The sequence below is a fragment of the Hippopotamus amphibius genome, chromosome X (assembly GCF_030028045.1).
Source record: "Hippopotamus amphibius kiboko isolate mHipAmp2 chromosome X, mHipAmp2.hap2, whole genome shotgun sequence".
In the NCBI taxonomy this organism is placed as follows: Eukaryota; Metazoa; Chordata; class Mammalia; order Artiodactyla; family Hippopotamidae; genus Hippopotamus; species Hippopotamus amphibius.
The window spans coordinates 39,200,703-39,217,022 of record NC_080203.1 but is presented as its reverse complement, the minus strand read 5'-3'; the positions used below and the strand labels follow the sequence as shown (position 1 = coordinate 39,217,022).

The 16,320-nt window shown below is 42.0% G+C and overlaps 1 protein-coding gene across 1 annotated transcript in view; it reads right to left on the bottom strand.

The window, feature by feature from the left end:
* Positions 1-15,501, bottom strand: part of CHRDL1 (chordin like 1) — a 121,323-nt gene extending 105,822 nt beyond the window's left edge. Inside the window, 3 exon segments of the mRNA XM_057719327.1 lie at positions 11,452-11,600; positions 15,133-15,248; positions 15,250-15,501. Of these exon segments, the coding sequence (XP_057575310.1) occupies positions 11,452-11,600; positions 15,133-15,248; positions 15,250-15,285 (301 nt within the window). The 5' untranslated portion in view covers positions 15,286-15,501.
* Positions 15,502-16,320: the final 819 nt, after the last annotated feature.

The following is a 16,320-nucleotide window of genomic DNA, read 5'->3' as shown; positions in this document are numbered from 1 at the left end:
TCCATATGTCTTTTTTGGAGAAATGCCTATTTAGGTCTTCTGCCCATTTTTTGATTAGGTTGTTTGTTTTTTTGATATTGAGCTGCATGAGCTGCTTGTATATTTTGGAGATTAATCCTTTGTCTGTTGATTTGTTTGCAAATATTTTCTCCCATTCTGAGGGCTGTCTTTTCAGCTTGCTTATAGTCTCCTTTGCTGTGCAGAAGCTTTGAAATCTCATTAGGTCCCACTTATTTATTTTTGTTTTTATTTCCATTACTCTAGGGGGTGGATCAAAAAAGATCTTGCTATGATTTACGTCGAAGAGTGCTCTTCCTACGTTTTGCTCTAGGAGTTTTATAGTATCTGGCCTTACATTTAGGTCTTTAATCCATTTTGAGTTTATTTTTGTGTATTATGTTAGGGAGTGTTCAAATTTCATTCTTTTACATGTAGCTGTCCAGTTTTCCCAGCACCACTTATTGAAGAGGCTTTATATATACCTTTTAAGCAAGTTGCTATCATGTCTTTGAAATATCTTTAAAACAGGTTATTTCATGGACACTATTAAATGGATCCTTTCAACATATCTGAGCTCACCACTATTCATGAAAACCACTGATAATTCAAATAACTTGTTTTAGCCAATAGATTCTGTTTGCCCCAAATTCAGCCTCTAAAGAGTATTGCTAGACAATGTACGAAACTGAGTGATCTAAATTTTCCTGCTCCAAATTTGGCTCAAAGGCTCAGAAGGTAGATGATAAATGTAAAAAAGGAGCCAAGGAACCAGGTCCTAAAAAACATACAGCCAGAGGAGAATGATGATAATAGCAACAACAAAAACAACAACAAAATTGGTTGAGCACTTCCTGTGAGCCAGGCTCTGTTCTAAAGGTTTTATATCCATGAATTCACTAAATTCTCAGCACAATGCTGCAAGGTAGATCCCATCATTAGCCGCATTTTATAGATGAGGTATCTGAGGCACAGGGAGGTTTGGTAACTTGCCTAAGTTGACATGACTAGTCAAGGTATGGAGCTGGAATTCAAACCTAAGTAGTCTGATCTCAGAACCAAGGACTGGAACCACTATAGCATTTTGCCTATCCTGCTACATGGTTGTAAGGTGCATATTACCCACTTTTAGAACTTGAAAAATAATGGGCTTCCACACATTCTTGCCTAACTTTTTTTCAAAACACACTTCCACCCTACCTTTGAAACACAGCTTTGCTCACCTTTTAAAGAATCAGGTGTTGTTTGTAATGAAGTCAAGTCATACTCAAATAGACTATATGAAATGGTACAGCTGGCAGACTTCATTTTGCATCTTTTGGGTATCTATCTCAATGATAAATGATAAAATATGAAATAGTTCCCATGCTCTCAAGGGCTATGAAATCCAGTTGGGAAGACAAAAGTACCCCAGCTAAAAGCTCTTTTTCATTCTCTTTATACCTATAAGTACTTTTCTCATAACACTCACATGGCATTTATCTCATATTATGATACTAGTGTCTTACAAAGTATGCATCTTGAGGTTGAAAATATCTTGCGCAAACACTAACTTAGGATAGAAACCTGCCCATAATGCAAATATAATGGTCTTCATCAGGTGCATTGGTCCTATGACCTCAGAAACATGGGATTTGGCCAATTACCCCAGACAGAAATCCACTATTCCTGGAAGGAGCAAATTCAGGAACTGAAGGCAGAGACAAGGCGCTAAACAGTAATGTCACTGGTGCTATTAAACAATGCTTCTGCAATTACTGACACTGATTTTTTTTCAAGTATATAGCAAAAGTAAATACTATAATCTTTAAGACATATTTTACCATGGTCATCCAAGATTGAGTGGTTAGCACAGTTACAACTGATTTCTCCATGAGTACACTAAACAATGATCAATTTTCAGAAACTACAATAAAGTCCATTTCAGCACATGCTTATAAGTCTGAACTTTTAAAAACTTTTTGCCGTCATCTAGGAGTGAATTTCATGAGTTACACAGCATCATTGACCACACCTAAAGTTCCAGTATATCATCTTGGACAAGAAGCACAAGTGAGCGGATCTTACTGAAACAATGATGCGTCGCCAACTTTTAGGAGATACAGGCAAGAAAAGTAAGCTTATTACTTGCCAGTATCTGAGAGGTACCAGCTGGAGAATTCATGACTTACCACTAACTCATGGTATCTGTTGAGAGTAAAACTTGGTCCCAAAGGAATTCCAACTAACATTTTGAGATGGACCTTCAACCTGCATCATCATAGCTATTTTTCAAATGATTCAGCTGGCTCTAATTAAAAGGGCCATCCCTGCTATTTTAGGAGCCCCTGTTAATAGAAACAATGATGACAAAAAGTAAATAACAGAGATGTGCCACCATGCCATCAATGTTTTGCCCAACCATTACTGTCTAGCACCCAGGACTAAGTCAAAAGGTCAATAACTTCATCACCAGTCTAAAGGCAAGAAAACATTCCCATGAACTGTCTTTGATAAGAGCTATTACCGTAGACACATCATCATGTAAGTATTACAATAATATTTATTTTATTATAACACAGTCGGTAGAAAGGGAGAGATGAATCTTTGCTGTTCATTATATGAGAGGACAAATCAAGTAAACAAATTCCTTTTTAAGTATTTTCTTTAAAAAAGGCTACTATAATAGTGAAGGAAAAATTAAAAGCACAAGTACTTCTCTTCTGTCATTTATCAAACCTGAAGTGGAAAGGAAGAAGGGCAGGATGTAGCAGTTACTATAGAAAAAAAAGTGTCCTATTTCTCTGGAAATTGGGTTTCTAGAATTGAAATCTCAGTCAGATTTCCCCAGGGCTTTAAGACTTCGTTTCCAGGCTGTGGAAGCCAATGAAAAGGGAAAGCCAGGAAAAAGCCAAGTTCTTCACTTTGAGTATGCAGTTTATTCCTCTTTATCTGGGAGTTAAGTATCTTATTCCTACTTGTTGCATCATTTGTCCAAAATTAATTCAACTTAACATATATTGAGTGGCCTATGCATAGCATGGCCTTCCCACTACCTGCCTCTTCTACTAGCTTTTCATTAGCAGGTGGGCAAACTCAATGAGAAGAAAAGGGTCTATATTTCCAAGAGGTTTGACAGTTGAGCAAGGCAACATTATTGGCTAAGTTGAGAGATGGAGAATTTTCCATGAAATTTCAATTCATTGTGCCCTTCTATCTCCAATTAACATGGATAACTGGGACTTGATGGAATTCTCATTAGTCTTTAACTATGAGGCCGTGGGAGATCCTTTTACAGAAAGGCTGCTCAGCTGGTGAAACCTGATCTGAATAATTTTTCTGGCTAAAATCATCTCTTACTTGTCATCTGGCATAGGACTCTGGGCAAAAATCAAAGCTCTTATTCGAAAAAACAAATTGTTCTTTCTATCAGCACCTCAGCTGCACAAGTCTCTGCTAAAGGAGGTTTACTCTCTGTTTGGTCAAGAATTCAAGCTGTGGATGGCCAAGAGGCACATGAAAAGCTGCTCAACATCACTAATTATTAGAGAAATGCAAATCAAAACTACAAGGAGGTATCACCTCACACCAGTTAGAATGGGCATCATCAGAAAATCTACAAACAGTAAATGCTGGAAAGGGTGTGGAGAAAAGGGAACCCTCTTGCACTGTTGGCGGGAATGTAAATTGACACAGCCACTATGGAGAACAGTATGGAGGGTCCTTGCAAAACTAAAAACAGAGTTACCGTATGCCCCAGCAATCCCACTGCTGGGCATATACCCAGAGAACACCACAATTCAAAACGATACATGCACTCCAGTGTTCATTGCATCAGTATTTACAATAGCCAGGACATGGAAGCAACCTAAATGTCCATCAACAGAGGAATGGATAAAGAAGATGTGGTACATATATACAATGGAATATTACTCAGCTGTAAAAAGGAATGAAACTGGGACATGTGTAGAGACATGGATGGACCTAGAGACTGTCATACAGAGTGAAGTGAGTCAGAAAGAGAAAACAAATATCGTATATTAACACATATATGTGGAATAGAGAAAAATGGTACAAATCACGTGGTTTGCAAGGCAGAAATAGAGACACAGATGTAGAGAACAAACATACTGACACCAAGTGGGGAAAGTGGGGAGGGTTGGGGGGGGAATGAACTGGAGGATTGGGATACCAAATTGTACACTCTAAATATATGCAGTTTATTGTCTGTTAACTGTATCTCAATAAAAGTTCTTAAAAAAAAAAAGAATCCAAGTTGTGCTCTTGAACTTTTCACAACAGAAACAACTTTGCATGCCCTGCAACTAGTATATAAAATATCCAGCTTTTGCTTTAGACAACACGGGTTATATCTCCACTATAGGTGCATTTTAGAGAATCAGTTGTGAATTGGCATAATAAACCAAATTCGTTACAAGACAGTGCTTCATTTTTATAAAATAATATGTATGTACAGTTGAGCATAGAAAAAATCGACTAGAAGCCTATATGCCAATGAACCATGACTAATGTAAATGCTGAGATTACCAATAACTTTTGTTTTCCTAATACTTTTATGTACTTTTGAACGTTAAAAAATGAGCATCTATTTTTAAATAGAAAAAAAATCACGTTAATATAAACTTTGCTTAGGGCATCTGATAATGCAGTCTACTAGACATATTAAACAATGATTTGGATAACATTTCTATGTATTAGCTTTCAATTAAATTATATCATCCACAGTTAAAATATCTGGACCACATTTCTTTAGCATTTACAGAAAGACCTCTACTGAGTTATAATTTAATACTCACCCTCTTCCCTTACAGAGGGTTAATAAAGAAATACCAAACACAATTCTTCTTTCTTCTATGAAACCAAGGTTACAGTTGGTGTCTTTGTACCACCCAGAATGTGCTTTATGCAAACATCCCATCATTAATACTGTTTGAGTAGGTGGGAGGTGAGAAATAAATCTCTGTGGATGAAACTGTAGTTTTCTCTTGCTAACCAATGGAAAGTTTCTCTTTTTATCTTTTCAGGAAGCATAAACCAATTTAGAATGTGAATACAGCAATGTACCAAACCAGGTGTTTAAAACATCTACCCTTTCTACTTTCCTCAGATGGCCGCTATTTTTTTTCTTCTTTTAAAAAGTCATCTTGCAACTATTCTTTCATATATAACCTGTACCTAATCTTTTTAGAAGTAGACAGGCTATAAATCTTAAATGAATAAAATACTCTTTGCAACGAACTTGTGACAATGAGAAAAGTCCAAGTGTGCTCCGAGTATCTAAACCAGAGCCTTGGTTTCGCCTGTTGCACCTCCCCAACCCCTATTCTGGCATCCTTTAGTTTGCTGTCCAGAAAGCAAGAATTCCTCTCAGAGAGCAGAGACTCTTTAGTTCAGAGAGAGCATGAATGACTCAACCAATACCACACAGCAAGCAAGAGAACTGACCAGAAACCAGGTCTCCTGACTTAAAGCACAGTCCGCTCTCTATTAGACTATGAGGACATTCCAATCCTACTGAGAAGTCGGGGAAATCTAAGAAGCATGGACATAAAGGCACATACTTTTAACCTTTCTCACAAATCTCCTTTGGCTTAGCTTATTTAGGTTCCAGAATAACCTTAGTCCTAGTCTCTGTCTTTTAACTCCCAAATAGTATACTGCCTCTCTTAGGAATTCTGGTTACCAAGTTCTTTATTCATTTACTCGGATCACCTCATGTGTTAAGTGGCTGCCACGTGCAAAGGACTGGGCTTCTATTCAAGAGAATGCACTGGCTTCCTCAGAGAACTGCTGGACACAAACTGGTGTAGTGAACAGAACACCGAATTTGCAGACCTGGGTTTTTATTCTGGCGCTGGCTTGGACTTGCTATCTGGCCTTGTACAAAGTCACTTGACCTCATTGGGTTTCAAGTTTCTCATCTGAAAATTAAGGGGATAATATCATTTGGCTTGCAAGAGAGTTATTCTAATCACTACCACTTATTAAAAACTGTGCGCCAGCCACTGTCTCAAAGCACTCCATGTGCATAGTCTCATCGATTCTTCCAATGACCACGCTGACAGTCAATATGCTATTATTTCCCCAATTGTACGGATAAGAGCACTAGAGCTGGAGAGATTAACCAACATTCCCAAGGTAAGTAAGAAAGTCATGGAGCTGGGGTTTGGATATACGTGGCTTCCATACCAACCTCACTGGTCCCCTCAACATAAAAAATAATTAACAGTATACCTTGAAGGACTTCCCTGGTGGCGCAGTGGTTAAGAATCCGCCTGCCAATGCAGGGGACACAAGTTCAAGTTCTGGTCCAGGAAGATCCCACATGCCGCAGAGCAACTAAGCCAGTGCGCCACAACTACTGAGCTCACACACCGCAACTACTGAAGCCTGCACGCCTAGAGCTCAGGCTCCACAACAGAGAGGCACTGCATTAAGAAGCCTGTGCACTGCAATGAAGAGTAGCCCCACTCTCCGCAACTACAGAAAGCCTGCGCTCAGCAACAAAGACCCGATGTAGCCAATAAATAAATAAATAAATAAACTTTTTTAAAAAAGAATATACCTTGAAAAGCATTAAGCTATCTAATTTTAAGGTATTCTTCATTTATTCTACTTCCACCTATTTAAACTCCTAAGATGTGAATAGGTCTACTTTTCTGCTAGTTTCTTTCCCTTATCAAATAATCAGCTCGAATGTCCAAGTGAGAATCTGGAGGTGGAAAACTCAAGCCTTTCTGGTTGGCTTTCACGATAAAGAGGCTCTGGGTAGGCTCCATAAGGCCATGCTCTCCGTGTCTCCAACTTTCTAAGTATCCTCTTCCTTCCCTTCAATCTTTTGGGGACTTGCCCTTCCTGGGAAGTTCAGAGGCCCATTTTCAGCCAAATGCAAATGTTGGGAGCTTTTCTCCTGAGGAGAAAAATAAGTAAGAATCTAGTCCCTTGGAGGATCCAGCTAACTCACCTTACAAAGCAGGAACGGATGGCATGAAATACACGAACAATACCTTCGCTCAGGACGACTGCCAGCCTTGGCACAGGCTGTTCCATTTGAAATACATAACTGAATATTCTTAACAACTCAATTCTTCCACCCCTCTTTAATCAATAGTTCATTACCTAAGTCAGATTTGCCAAATGAGGCAAACTCTTCAGCCCGTTTGTCCTATATTTGCATGAACATTATGCACTGAATGTCACGCTTCTTTGAACTTCAAAAGAGTTTCCTGGCTTCTTTTGACTACAACTTTAACAACAGAGAATAATGGAGTACAGAAAGACCTTTTCCCAGCTAAAGACCTCAAACTTTGCTGCTTCTGGACAGTAACAAACTTCTTTATAAGCCATAAATGGCCCATTCAGCCACTGTGATGCACCATTAGTACTTCCTGGGTTTCTGAGCCTGTTTCCCCTCCTGTGAGAGCAAGGGAACTCTCACTGGCTAGCTACTAGCAAGTGGCAGCACCCACTTCTACTTTTCCTTGTGCAAACAGCTTTCTACAATTAAAGCATTTTCTTCAGACCTCCTCAGATTCTACACCAATTGAGTGAGCATCTTTGACCATAACAGCATCCCCCTCATTCCTCCCTGATGCCTAAAATAGGAGAGCAAACAGGTTACAGAGCATCTGCCTTGACCTAGAAGCTTACACTTGAACCAGCCTGTGAAAGAACAAAAACCTTGGCTTCCTTGGGTAAAATGGTATCAGGCAGCAAAGAGAGACATGAAGCTTTATTACCCTTAACACTTACATATTTCCCAAAGTTTCTCTATTTTTTTTAATTAAAAACACAAAACCTCTTTTTCCTTCTTCCACTCCCATATCTATACCCTTCTCTAGAACTCGACAGTAGAAATATGGGAAATAAGATGTCCTTTTACTTTAAAGGACTTTTCCCTGTTGTAAAAGTAATATTTGCCAATCGTGAAAACTTTGGAATAAATAGAAGTACAAAAATAACAGTCGTGAACCTACCACCCAGAGATTAAAAATCTAGTTCCCTATTGCACACTATGTATGAATATAAATTTCAGATAGAACAGAGAACGATGGGTAAAACCTCAAAATATGGAAACAATAGAAGAAAATATAAGAATATGGAGTGGGAGGGAATTCCCTGGCCGTCTAGTGGTTAGGACTCCGCACTTCCACTGCAGGGCGCATGGGTTCAATCCCTGGTCAGGGAACTAAGATCCCACATGCTGTACAGCATCGCCATAAAGGAAATGAATGACAGATCTGACTATAAGAAAATTTAAAACTTCTGTATAGGAAAATACAACTTATACAAAGTTTAAATCAAGTGGCAGATTGGGAAAATAATATATGAAATACAAAAGGTTAATAAAAACATTTGATGTTATGTTCATAAATACGCTTTGGCAAATCAATAAGACAAGCAACTCAACTGAAAGCCAATTCAGTGAAGAAATACAACTGAACTAAAAATAACTGAAAAGTTACTCCAATAATAGGAAAATATCACAACAAAAATGAAATATGATTTCCCCTATGAAACGGGCCCTAAAATACAAAGATTAATAATACTTTTAGTAGAGGAATTAGAAATGGACATGCATACAAAGATGGTGGAAGCATAAATTGATGCAACTTTTTTTGAAGGACAATTTGATGGTTCTTACCAAGATTAAAACTGAACCTACACTTTGACCTAACAATTACTCACAAATACTTGCCTAAGTGCCTTAAGGCATTCATTAATGCCTTACTTATAGTAATAGCAAAAACTGTAAATAACCTAAATATCTACAAATAGGGACTGGGTAAACAAAGCATGACACACTCATATAATTGAGAACTATGTAGACATTAGAAAGAATATGGTGGTGGGACTTCCCTAGTGGTCCAGTGGGTAAAACTCTGTGCTCCCAATGCAGGGGGCCCGGGTTCAATCCCTGTTCGGGGAACTAGATCCCACATGCATGCCGCAACTAAGAAGTCCACATGCTGCAACTAAGACCCAGCGCAGCCAAAATAAATAAATAAATAAATATTTTTTTAAAAAAAGAAAGAATATGGTACTGTAACACTGCAATGCTCTGACATGGCAGGATGTCCTGGACACACTGCTGAATAAAAGCAGATTACAGAAAAAAATACAAATATATATATATATATATATATATATATATATATATATATAATATCCAAATTTTGTAAAAGAAAAAACCCTACAAACATGTATATATGTTTTTGTAACACAGATTAAAGACTTTGGATGAACACACAGCAAACTATTAGTAATGGTCATCCTTAAGGAAATGGGATGGGTGTTGGGAGATACAGGTTCTTTATGAAGCTCAGCTACTTCCATATCATTTTGTACAATGAATATTATTAACTTTATAATTTAAGAAATTTAAAAATAAGTTAATATAAGCATTTTCCAGGGCTATCAAATTTTCAATAAGCAGTGTTTGAATGGTAGCATAATAGTACATCACATGGATCATTCATGTAACCATTCACCACTGCTTCTAACTTCTCTTAGAACTGTAATATAAATCTCTGTGCATGTAGAGTGTGTGTGTGTGTGTGTGTGTGTGTGTGTGTGTGTATCAAGGCAATACACATAGGGCATATGCTTTGAGGGTTTCCTTTTAATGGAGATAACTCTGCACATGTCTTCGAGACAGTCAGCTTGGGTGTGGCCACAAAGAATGATGCTGAGTGGCTCATTCAGGGCATGACCATGACCTTAGCCTCATGATTTGACTATAAGCCCAAAACACTAGACCAGAACTGGTCCCCAGGCCGTCTGTTACATAATCATTTTGACACTAACTGAATATCAAAGGGGCTTGGCACAGACTCATAAGCAGTAGGAAATGTTAGAGAGTGATAGTTTGGGGGTCTGTCAATCACTTGTCAATCATATTTTTCTTTGGGTTGTCAATTAAGCTCTAAGTTGTATGGACAATATTCCTCAATTATTCATAAATATGTAAGGCTTCCCAGAAGAGGCGGTCTTCTAAGAGTTGCAAGCTTCTCCATGCTGCCTTAAGGCCAAAAGGGAGGTTTCATCCTAAAAGAGGAAGAATTTTTAAGTCCAGGTGCTTGTGAGTTTAGCTGAGAATGGATGGACAACTTTCTAATCACATCCACTTAAATCAAGAAGAACTTCTGGAAGAGGAGCGTTCTGAGGTGGATTACATATTCAAGTAGAAAGAGAAGGAGGTCGGTTGAAGACTGCAAGAGATGAGGCTGATCCAAGCTTCCTTGCTGATCCCGTGTCCTGCTAAACTTCCTTTTGTGTCTTGATCATACTAGATATCACCACAGATCACTCACGTTTAAAAGCCTAATCAAAAGCACTATTTCTCCCAGGAAGGAGACTCACTTTACTATGAAAATCGTAGTGGGGCAGAAACACAGGTAACAATGGAACAGGTTTGGCACTGTTCCTCCTGTCAGCGAGCCTCGCGCCTGATATTTTTAACTTATGCTGATAAAGGAGATAAATGTTTAAGTGCTGTTTCAGCTCCTACCGAGCGTATCACACAGTTCCTTCTCATGAATAAGTTCAGTGGAGCAGAGAATGCCCCTCTTGGACCGGTTCCACTTTGTGCTTCTTTTGACGCAGCCAAAAAGGGGAACTAGAGGGAAGGCTTTTCCTTCAAATTTAGAGCCAGGGTCCACCTCAGAGGTGGCTGCAAGTGGCCCAAAGAAGGTGAGGCTCACAGTGGGCGAAGCCAAGCAGAAAGCTCCTAACAAGAGCAGAGATGTCAACGGTTACTCATAAATCTCCCAAATGTGGCCGCGAGGAGGGTTAATTACCCCCCTTTCCTGCCACTCTGCTTTCTCCAATGTGTCAGCCCATCACACGGATCGCTGACTTTCTAGAAATATTCCCTGGCTTTGCGGGGACGTTCTTTTCAATAAATGGCATCCAATTTGCTCACGGTCCCTGGAATCTCAATTTCCTCAAAGGATTTTTTCATCTCAATCCAGTTCATGTGAAGGTTTTTTCCTTTTTCGTTTTTCGGCAGAAGGGAATAGGCAGAGACTGCTTTACTTTTTTCTTTCTTTTTTTCTTTTCTGTGTTATTCTTTTTCATAAACTGAAAACCTTTGCTGAAGAGTCTGAAATTTGGGAAAAAATTCAGCTCATCTGTCAGATATTTCAAGAATTACGTAAAATGGAATGAGATTTGTACAGTTTAGAACAGGAAAAGGAAAATAGGCTAATGTGTCATGTGTTCTGTGAGATAAAAACTATATGATAATCAGAAAAACAGCCCCAAATTTAGTTGGCCCGATTCAAAGCTCTCATTCTTTTATCAACTCACACATAAACCAGTAACATTCATTTTCTTCTCCTAGAATAATGGCATTGGCCACATTTGGGCTAAATCACAATCCCTTCAGATTATAACCACATTTTCAAAGAAATTACAAGAAAGTATCTTGCTTTTTAAACTCAAGACACTTACGTTTTACTTGCTCTGTTTTGCTTCCTTCTAGGAAAAGAAGGAACAGGAACAAGGAAAAGATGTTTCTCATGCCTCCCATCTTCCACTTTTTTCTCATTCTGGCCACTGCAAAAGGCAACTTGAAACTTTCAGGGCCCTGTGTACTCAAGCTGTTGGGAAGAAAGCAGAAAATAAAAGACTTAGAACAGATCCTCTGGAACTGATGGAGATCTCTGATGCTTAGGCTTCTAACTTGCTGGGGGGAAGTGCCGGAGAATTTACATAAGTGCAAGCATTGTTTTCCTGCTAAGAAAGAGAACTTGCCTCTCCTGTCTTGCAAATACTGTGGGGGGAAATTCAAGGGGATGAACATACATTCCTATCCAATGCTAAGGCTAAATCCTTCCAGGCAAGTCATAGGAAAGTAAAAATAAAATTTAAAATCCTCATTTCAAAGGGAATTAAAGTTGATTTCTCAAGAGATTTTCTTTGGGAGAAAAGGGAAACTGGGGTTTGCAAAACGGCCATTTTGGCAAACAAGATAAAAATAATAGGCAGTGACCCAAACAATTTCTGAAATGAAAGTTAACTGATCTTAGCTTCAAGACTACTGTTATTATTAATCCTTCAGGGATGAGGCACCATTGATCAATGTTTCTCCTGTGTCTCCTATGAGATCTATAAGGATCTTCGGTTTGGCTACTTATGTTGGAAAAGAGAGATGTAATTAGCAAATGGATGCAATTTAAACACCCGAATGGTTCGGACATACACCTCTCACATGAAGTCCCTTGTGAAATGGAAATTTTAAATGGGCCATTTTTAAGGGATATTGGGCAAACTTAAATAGGTAATGTGTTCACCTTTCACCACCATGCAAAAAAGATCATCAAAAAAGCACCTCCAATTCTTAAAAATAAGAGGCTTGCACTTCCAGTCTAAGGGGTGGAAATCTTAAACCTTCTGAGCCTTAGAACACAGAATGTTTGCTATAGCTCATATCCAGTCACAGGTCATTTCCATAGGCTTTAGGGTTGGCAAAACTCTTCCAATGGGTGATTTGAAAATATTTAAATAATTCGAGAAACACCACATTTCAATCTGGGGTTAACATTGGATGGGAACTGAGCTCAACGACATTTTCAGAGGGTCCAACCTAAATATTGAGTATAGAGAGCTGGATGGAATGCAAGATGGTCATCCTGGAGAACTGAATTGTCTTTGGGCCATGATGTGGATGCCACAGCTCTTACTTTAAATGCTATGCAGTTGGTCACATAATTTAAAATCCATTGTTTCAAATTACGAGTATGTAACTAAAGAAGAACTGATCACAGAGAATAATTTATGCTATCAGCCAGGATTCGCAGAATGGGTCTGCCTCTCTACCTCCTCCCTGCTCCTTAAACAAGGGCTAAATTCTCCTGGGACACGTTCCTAGCCTTCCAAAGACCTGGGTTGTGATGTCTCGGCCCCCTCTGTGAGCTTTTGGCCCGGCTTCAATCATTCAGAATGTCTATCTCTGTCCTCAGAGTTACCAGGTTCCCTTGAAGCAAATCCTTTCCATGAACGCTTTAACACAGCTACTCATCCCAGTGAGGTTCTTCCTGAGCCTACTTTAATAAGCTTATCCCCCAAGCCTCCAAATGAGAAAGATTTTTTTTAACTGCTGAAATCCAATTTATCACAATCACATATGGGCCTCGGGGGGATTTTGGAAACCACAGTTTTCGGGTGTCCCCACGCAAGAACCAACCGGGCTGTTTTTCTCGAATAATGGTTGGGTGATTCGGTGAACAGTAGCATTGCCTCATAACTCAAGCTGGCAAGAAAACGGCTCTTAGAGTTTTTTTGCTTTTCTTGGGTCTCAACTCATGGTACGAGCAAAGAGAAAAGTTGGTGACTAGAGAGCAATTCATCTCTTTTGGCGTTCCTGTCATCTGTGCGGCCTTCCCGGCTGGGATGGAGAACATCAGAAAACGAATCTCTTTATAAATAATCAGTTTTGATTTACAAGATCCTGAAGTCCTGCCTTTGTATTCTGTGCAGAGCTATAAACCTGGAAGAGTTCCCTCCCCAGGTCTCCGTTCAATTGCTCTTTCTCTCTTTAACTTTTTCCTTTGATGGAGGGGGGGGGTTCAAGACATTTGTTGGGGTTGCAGCAATAAACACTAGCAAGCATTGCCCAGCAAACATGCCGACTCTTACACTTGCAAAGAGCCAAACTGTCCTTAATTTTTCGAATTATACTTTGACCCAGTTAACTGGAGTTATTTTGGCATTAACTCTCTGTCTGCTTCACACCGGCCGTTGTGCCATTGAACTTGCACTGGCTCTTTTATGGGTTACTTAGAAATGTAGCCATTGACATACTTTGGGGGGATCCAGGCCCCAGCAAGAAAACAACAAAGAAAACAAAATTCTGGAACTAACACTGCAGAGCGGGGGAGGGTGAGTGGGCTTTACAAGAGAACAAGAAACATGTCAGAATCTAAAGAAATGTATCCATTAAGGTGCCTCTATGAAACAAGCATTCACAAAGTTCATTTGCATCAAGCAAAGGGACCAAGGGCTCCTTGCTCAGCTGTAACTGCAAGGTGATCTGGGCCAAGTGTCAGGGGTCTGTCAGTTCTTAGAAGAGGTCTCCTGAGTAGAACAGAACCAGAGACATTCCCAAAGGAAGGCTAAGGGATGAGCACGTAGGCCAGCTCTTCACTCCCCACAATGTTTCTTTAATCCTCCGGAGAGGCTTCACTGCCCTTGTAATCTCACATTCACTATCATCTGTGGGACAGCCCCCAGGATAGCAATTCTCTTTCTGACAAACAACAAGACGACACTGGAGTCTCAGGCCCGTGTCCATCAGCTAAAATCCTCTCCCCAGTCTACCACCCAACAACAAAAGCTCAGTTCACTGCTGGTGGGTTGCCACTGAAAGATGGCAGCTTCAGGCCAGGGTGTCTCTGGTCTGAATCCAGATGCCTTCATCACTGCTATGACTGACAAACAATGCCTCCACATTTGGCTGGCAAAACACCGTGCTATCTATCATTTCATTTTATTCCCCACAACTCCACCTTCAAAATGGGCATCCTGCAGCCCAGCCAACTCAACTGCCCATTCTCATAAAGTTAGTGGCTGGGCCGGCAGGGACTAGAAAGCAGGCTTTCCAGGCCCTAAGTTCTGGCAATACTGCGTTTCTCCCGGAGCCTAGCGTCTCCGACTCTGACCCTAGTGGTCCGAGCCGGAAAATGAGGCAGATGTCCAGAGGGAGGACAGAGGAGCCTCTCGCCCCGTCCGCCCTGTTTCGTTAACTTGAGAGCACGTATGAACCACCTACTGGTCCAGGGCACTTCAGCAAGCCAGCAAAAAGGCTCGGGACCCATGCGATCACTAAGCGGACTGCAGAACCCGTTAGGTAGCTACCCAAGTGGCCGCCCCGCAGCTCCAGAGCCTGGAACTACCCAGGCCGCCGAGCGAGAGCTGCGGGTGGTGAGTTCGAATCCGCACCCCCCCACCCCCGACCTGCCTCGATCTGGCGCCCTGGGCCCCACCTCCAGCCGGGCCGCGAGCAGCTGCAGCGGAGAGCGAGTTGGGGTGGCAGGTCGGGGAAGTTCGGGGCGCCCTGGGGGAAGACGGCCCACCTGTGCAAAGGCTGGAAAGGAAGGGAGGAGAAGCGGGCGCCGGGCACCGCTCACTGACCTGGCCACCGGCCTCCTCGGTCTTCCACGCGTGCAAGCGCTCCGAGCTCCCCGGGGCGCTCCTCCGAGGTCTGGGACTCGCAGGTTGTGGCGAGAGCTAGAGTGCGCGCGAGGGGGGGAGGGGGGACTCAAAAGTGGGTGGGAGGAAAAACATCACCGCCCTCACACCACGAGGGAACAGCGCCTTGCTCGGCTCCCGGGGGCAGAGCCAAGACGCGGGCGCGGCGGCCCGGGGCCACCTGCCTGCCCGCCCGCCGCCCGCTCCCCACTTGGCCCGAGAGGCCGGCCGCTCGGCGCAGGCGGGAATTCCGCGAGCAAAAGCAGCCGCCGCCAGCCCGCACCCCCTCTCCGCCGCGGCACCGCCGCCTTCTCCCCGCTCCCGGGACACGAAAGTTAAGAAATCGGGAGAAAGTGTGAGGCTCAGCCGGCGACTTTCCCATCACGCAGCGCCCCCCCGCCCACCCACCCCCCGCCTCCTCCCGCTAGGCGAGCGTTGGGGTCTTAAAGGGACCGCGCATCTCCTCCCGCCCCTCCTCCCCCTCTGCGCTGGATGCACCTAGGAGCTCCCCGGCTACCCTCCCACTTTCCTGCTGGAAGCCCGCAGCCCCCTCTCCTCCCGCACGACGGCCTCTCTGCGTGCACCTGGTCTGGGAGAGAGCCGGTGCGCGAGAGGCAGGATGAGGTGGCCTCGAAAATTATGCCCTAGCAGGATGCTTATGATTTCCGGGCGTTTCCCAAATCCACGTCGCGGCTAGTAAAGTGACAAAGCGCTGGTGCCCTTAAAGGCAGAATGGGGACAGGCGTGTGTGTTGCAGGGACAGGGGACGACTTAGAATTCTGCTTTCGCCACAGTGAGGGCTCCTAAGCCCCACGGAAAGGGCCTCCACTAACTGTTAGGTGTCTTCAAGAAAAACTTAGAGTGGCTCACCACAGCCACCACTGTTCTAACAGTCCCTAGGATTTTGAGTTGGGTCAGGAACCCATCCTTCAAATCACAATAGCACTGCCTATGCCTTGGTAAGCCTGGGACAGACTAGTCCAAATTTGTGTTTATTCGATGAGCTATAGTTACAAAGAATTACCAGAATCCTCTAACGGCCTGAAAGCGTTGCCTTGACAGACAGTACCCATTGGTATTTAAGCCTCTAGATTTAAAGGAGAGCTGCAGGGCTTTGGGAACTGCATAATA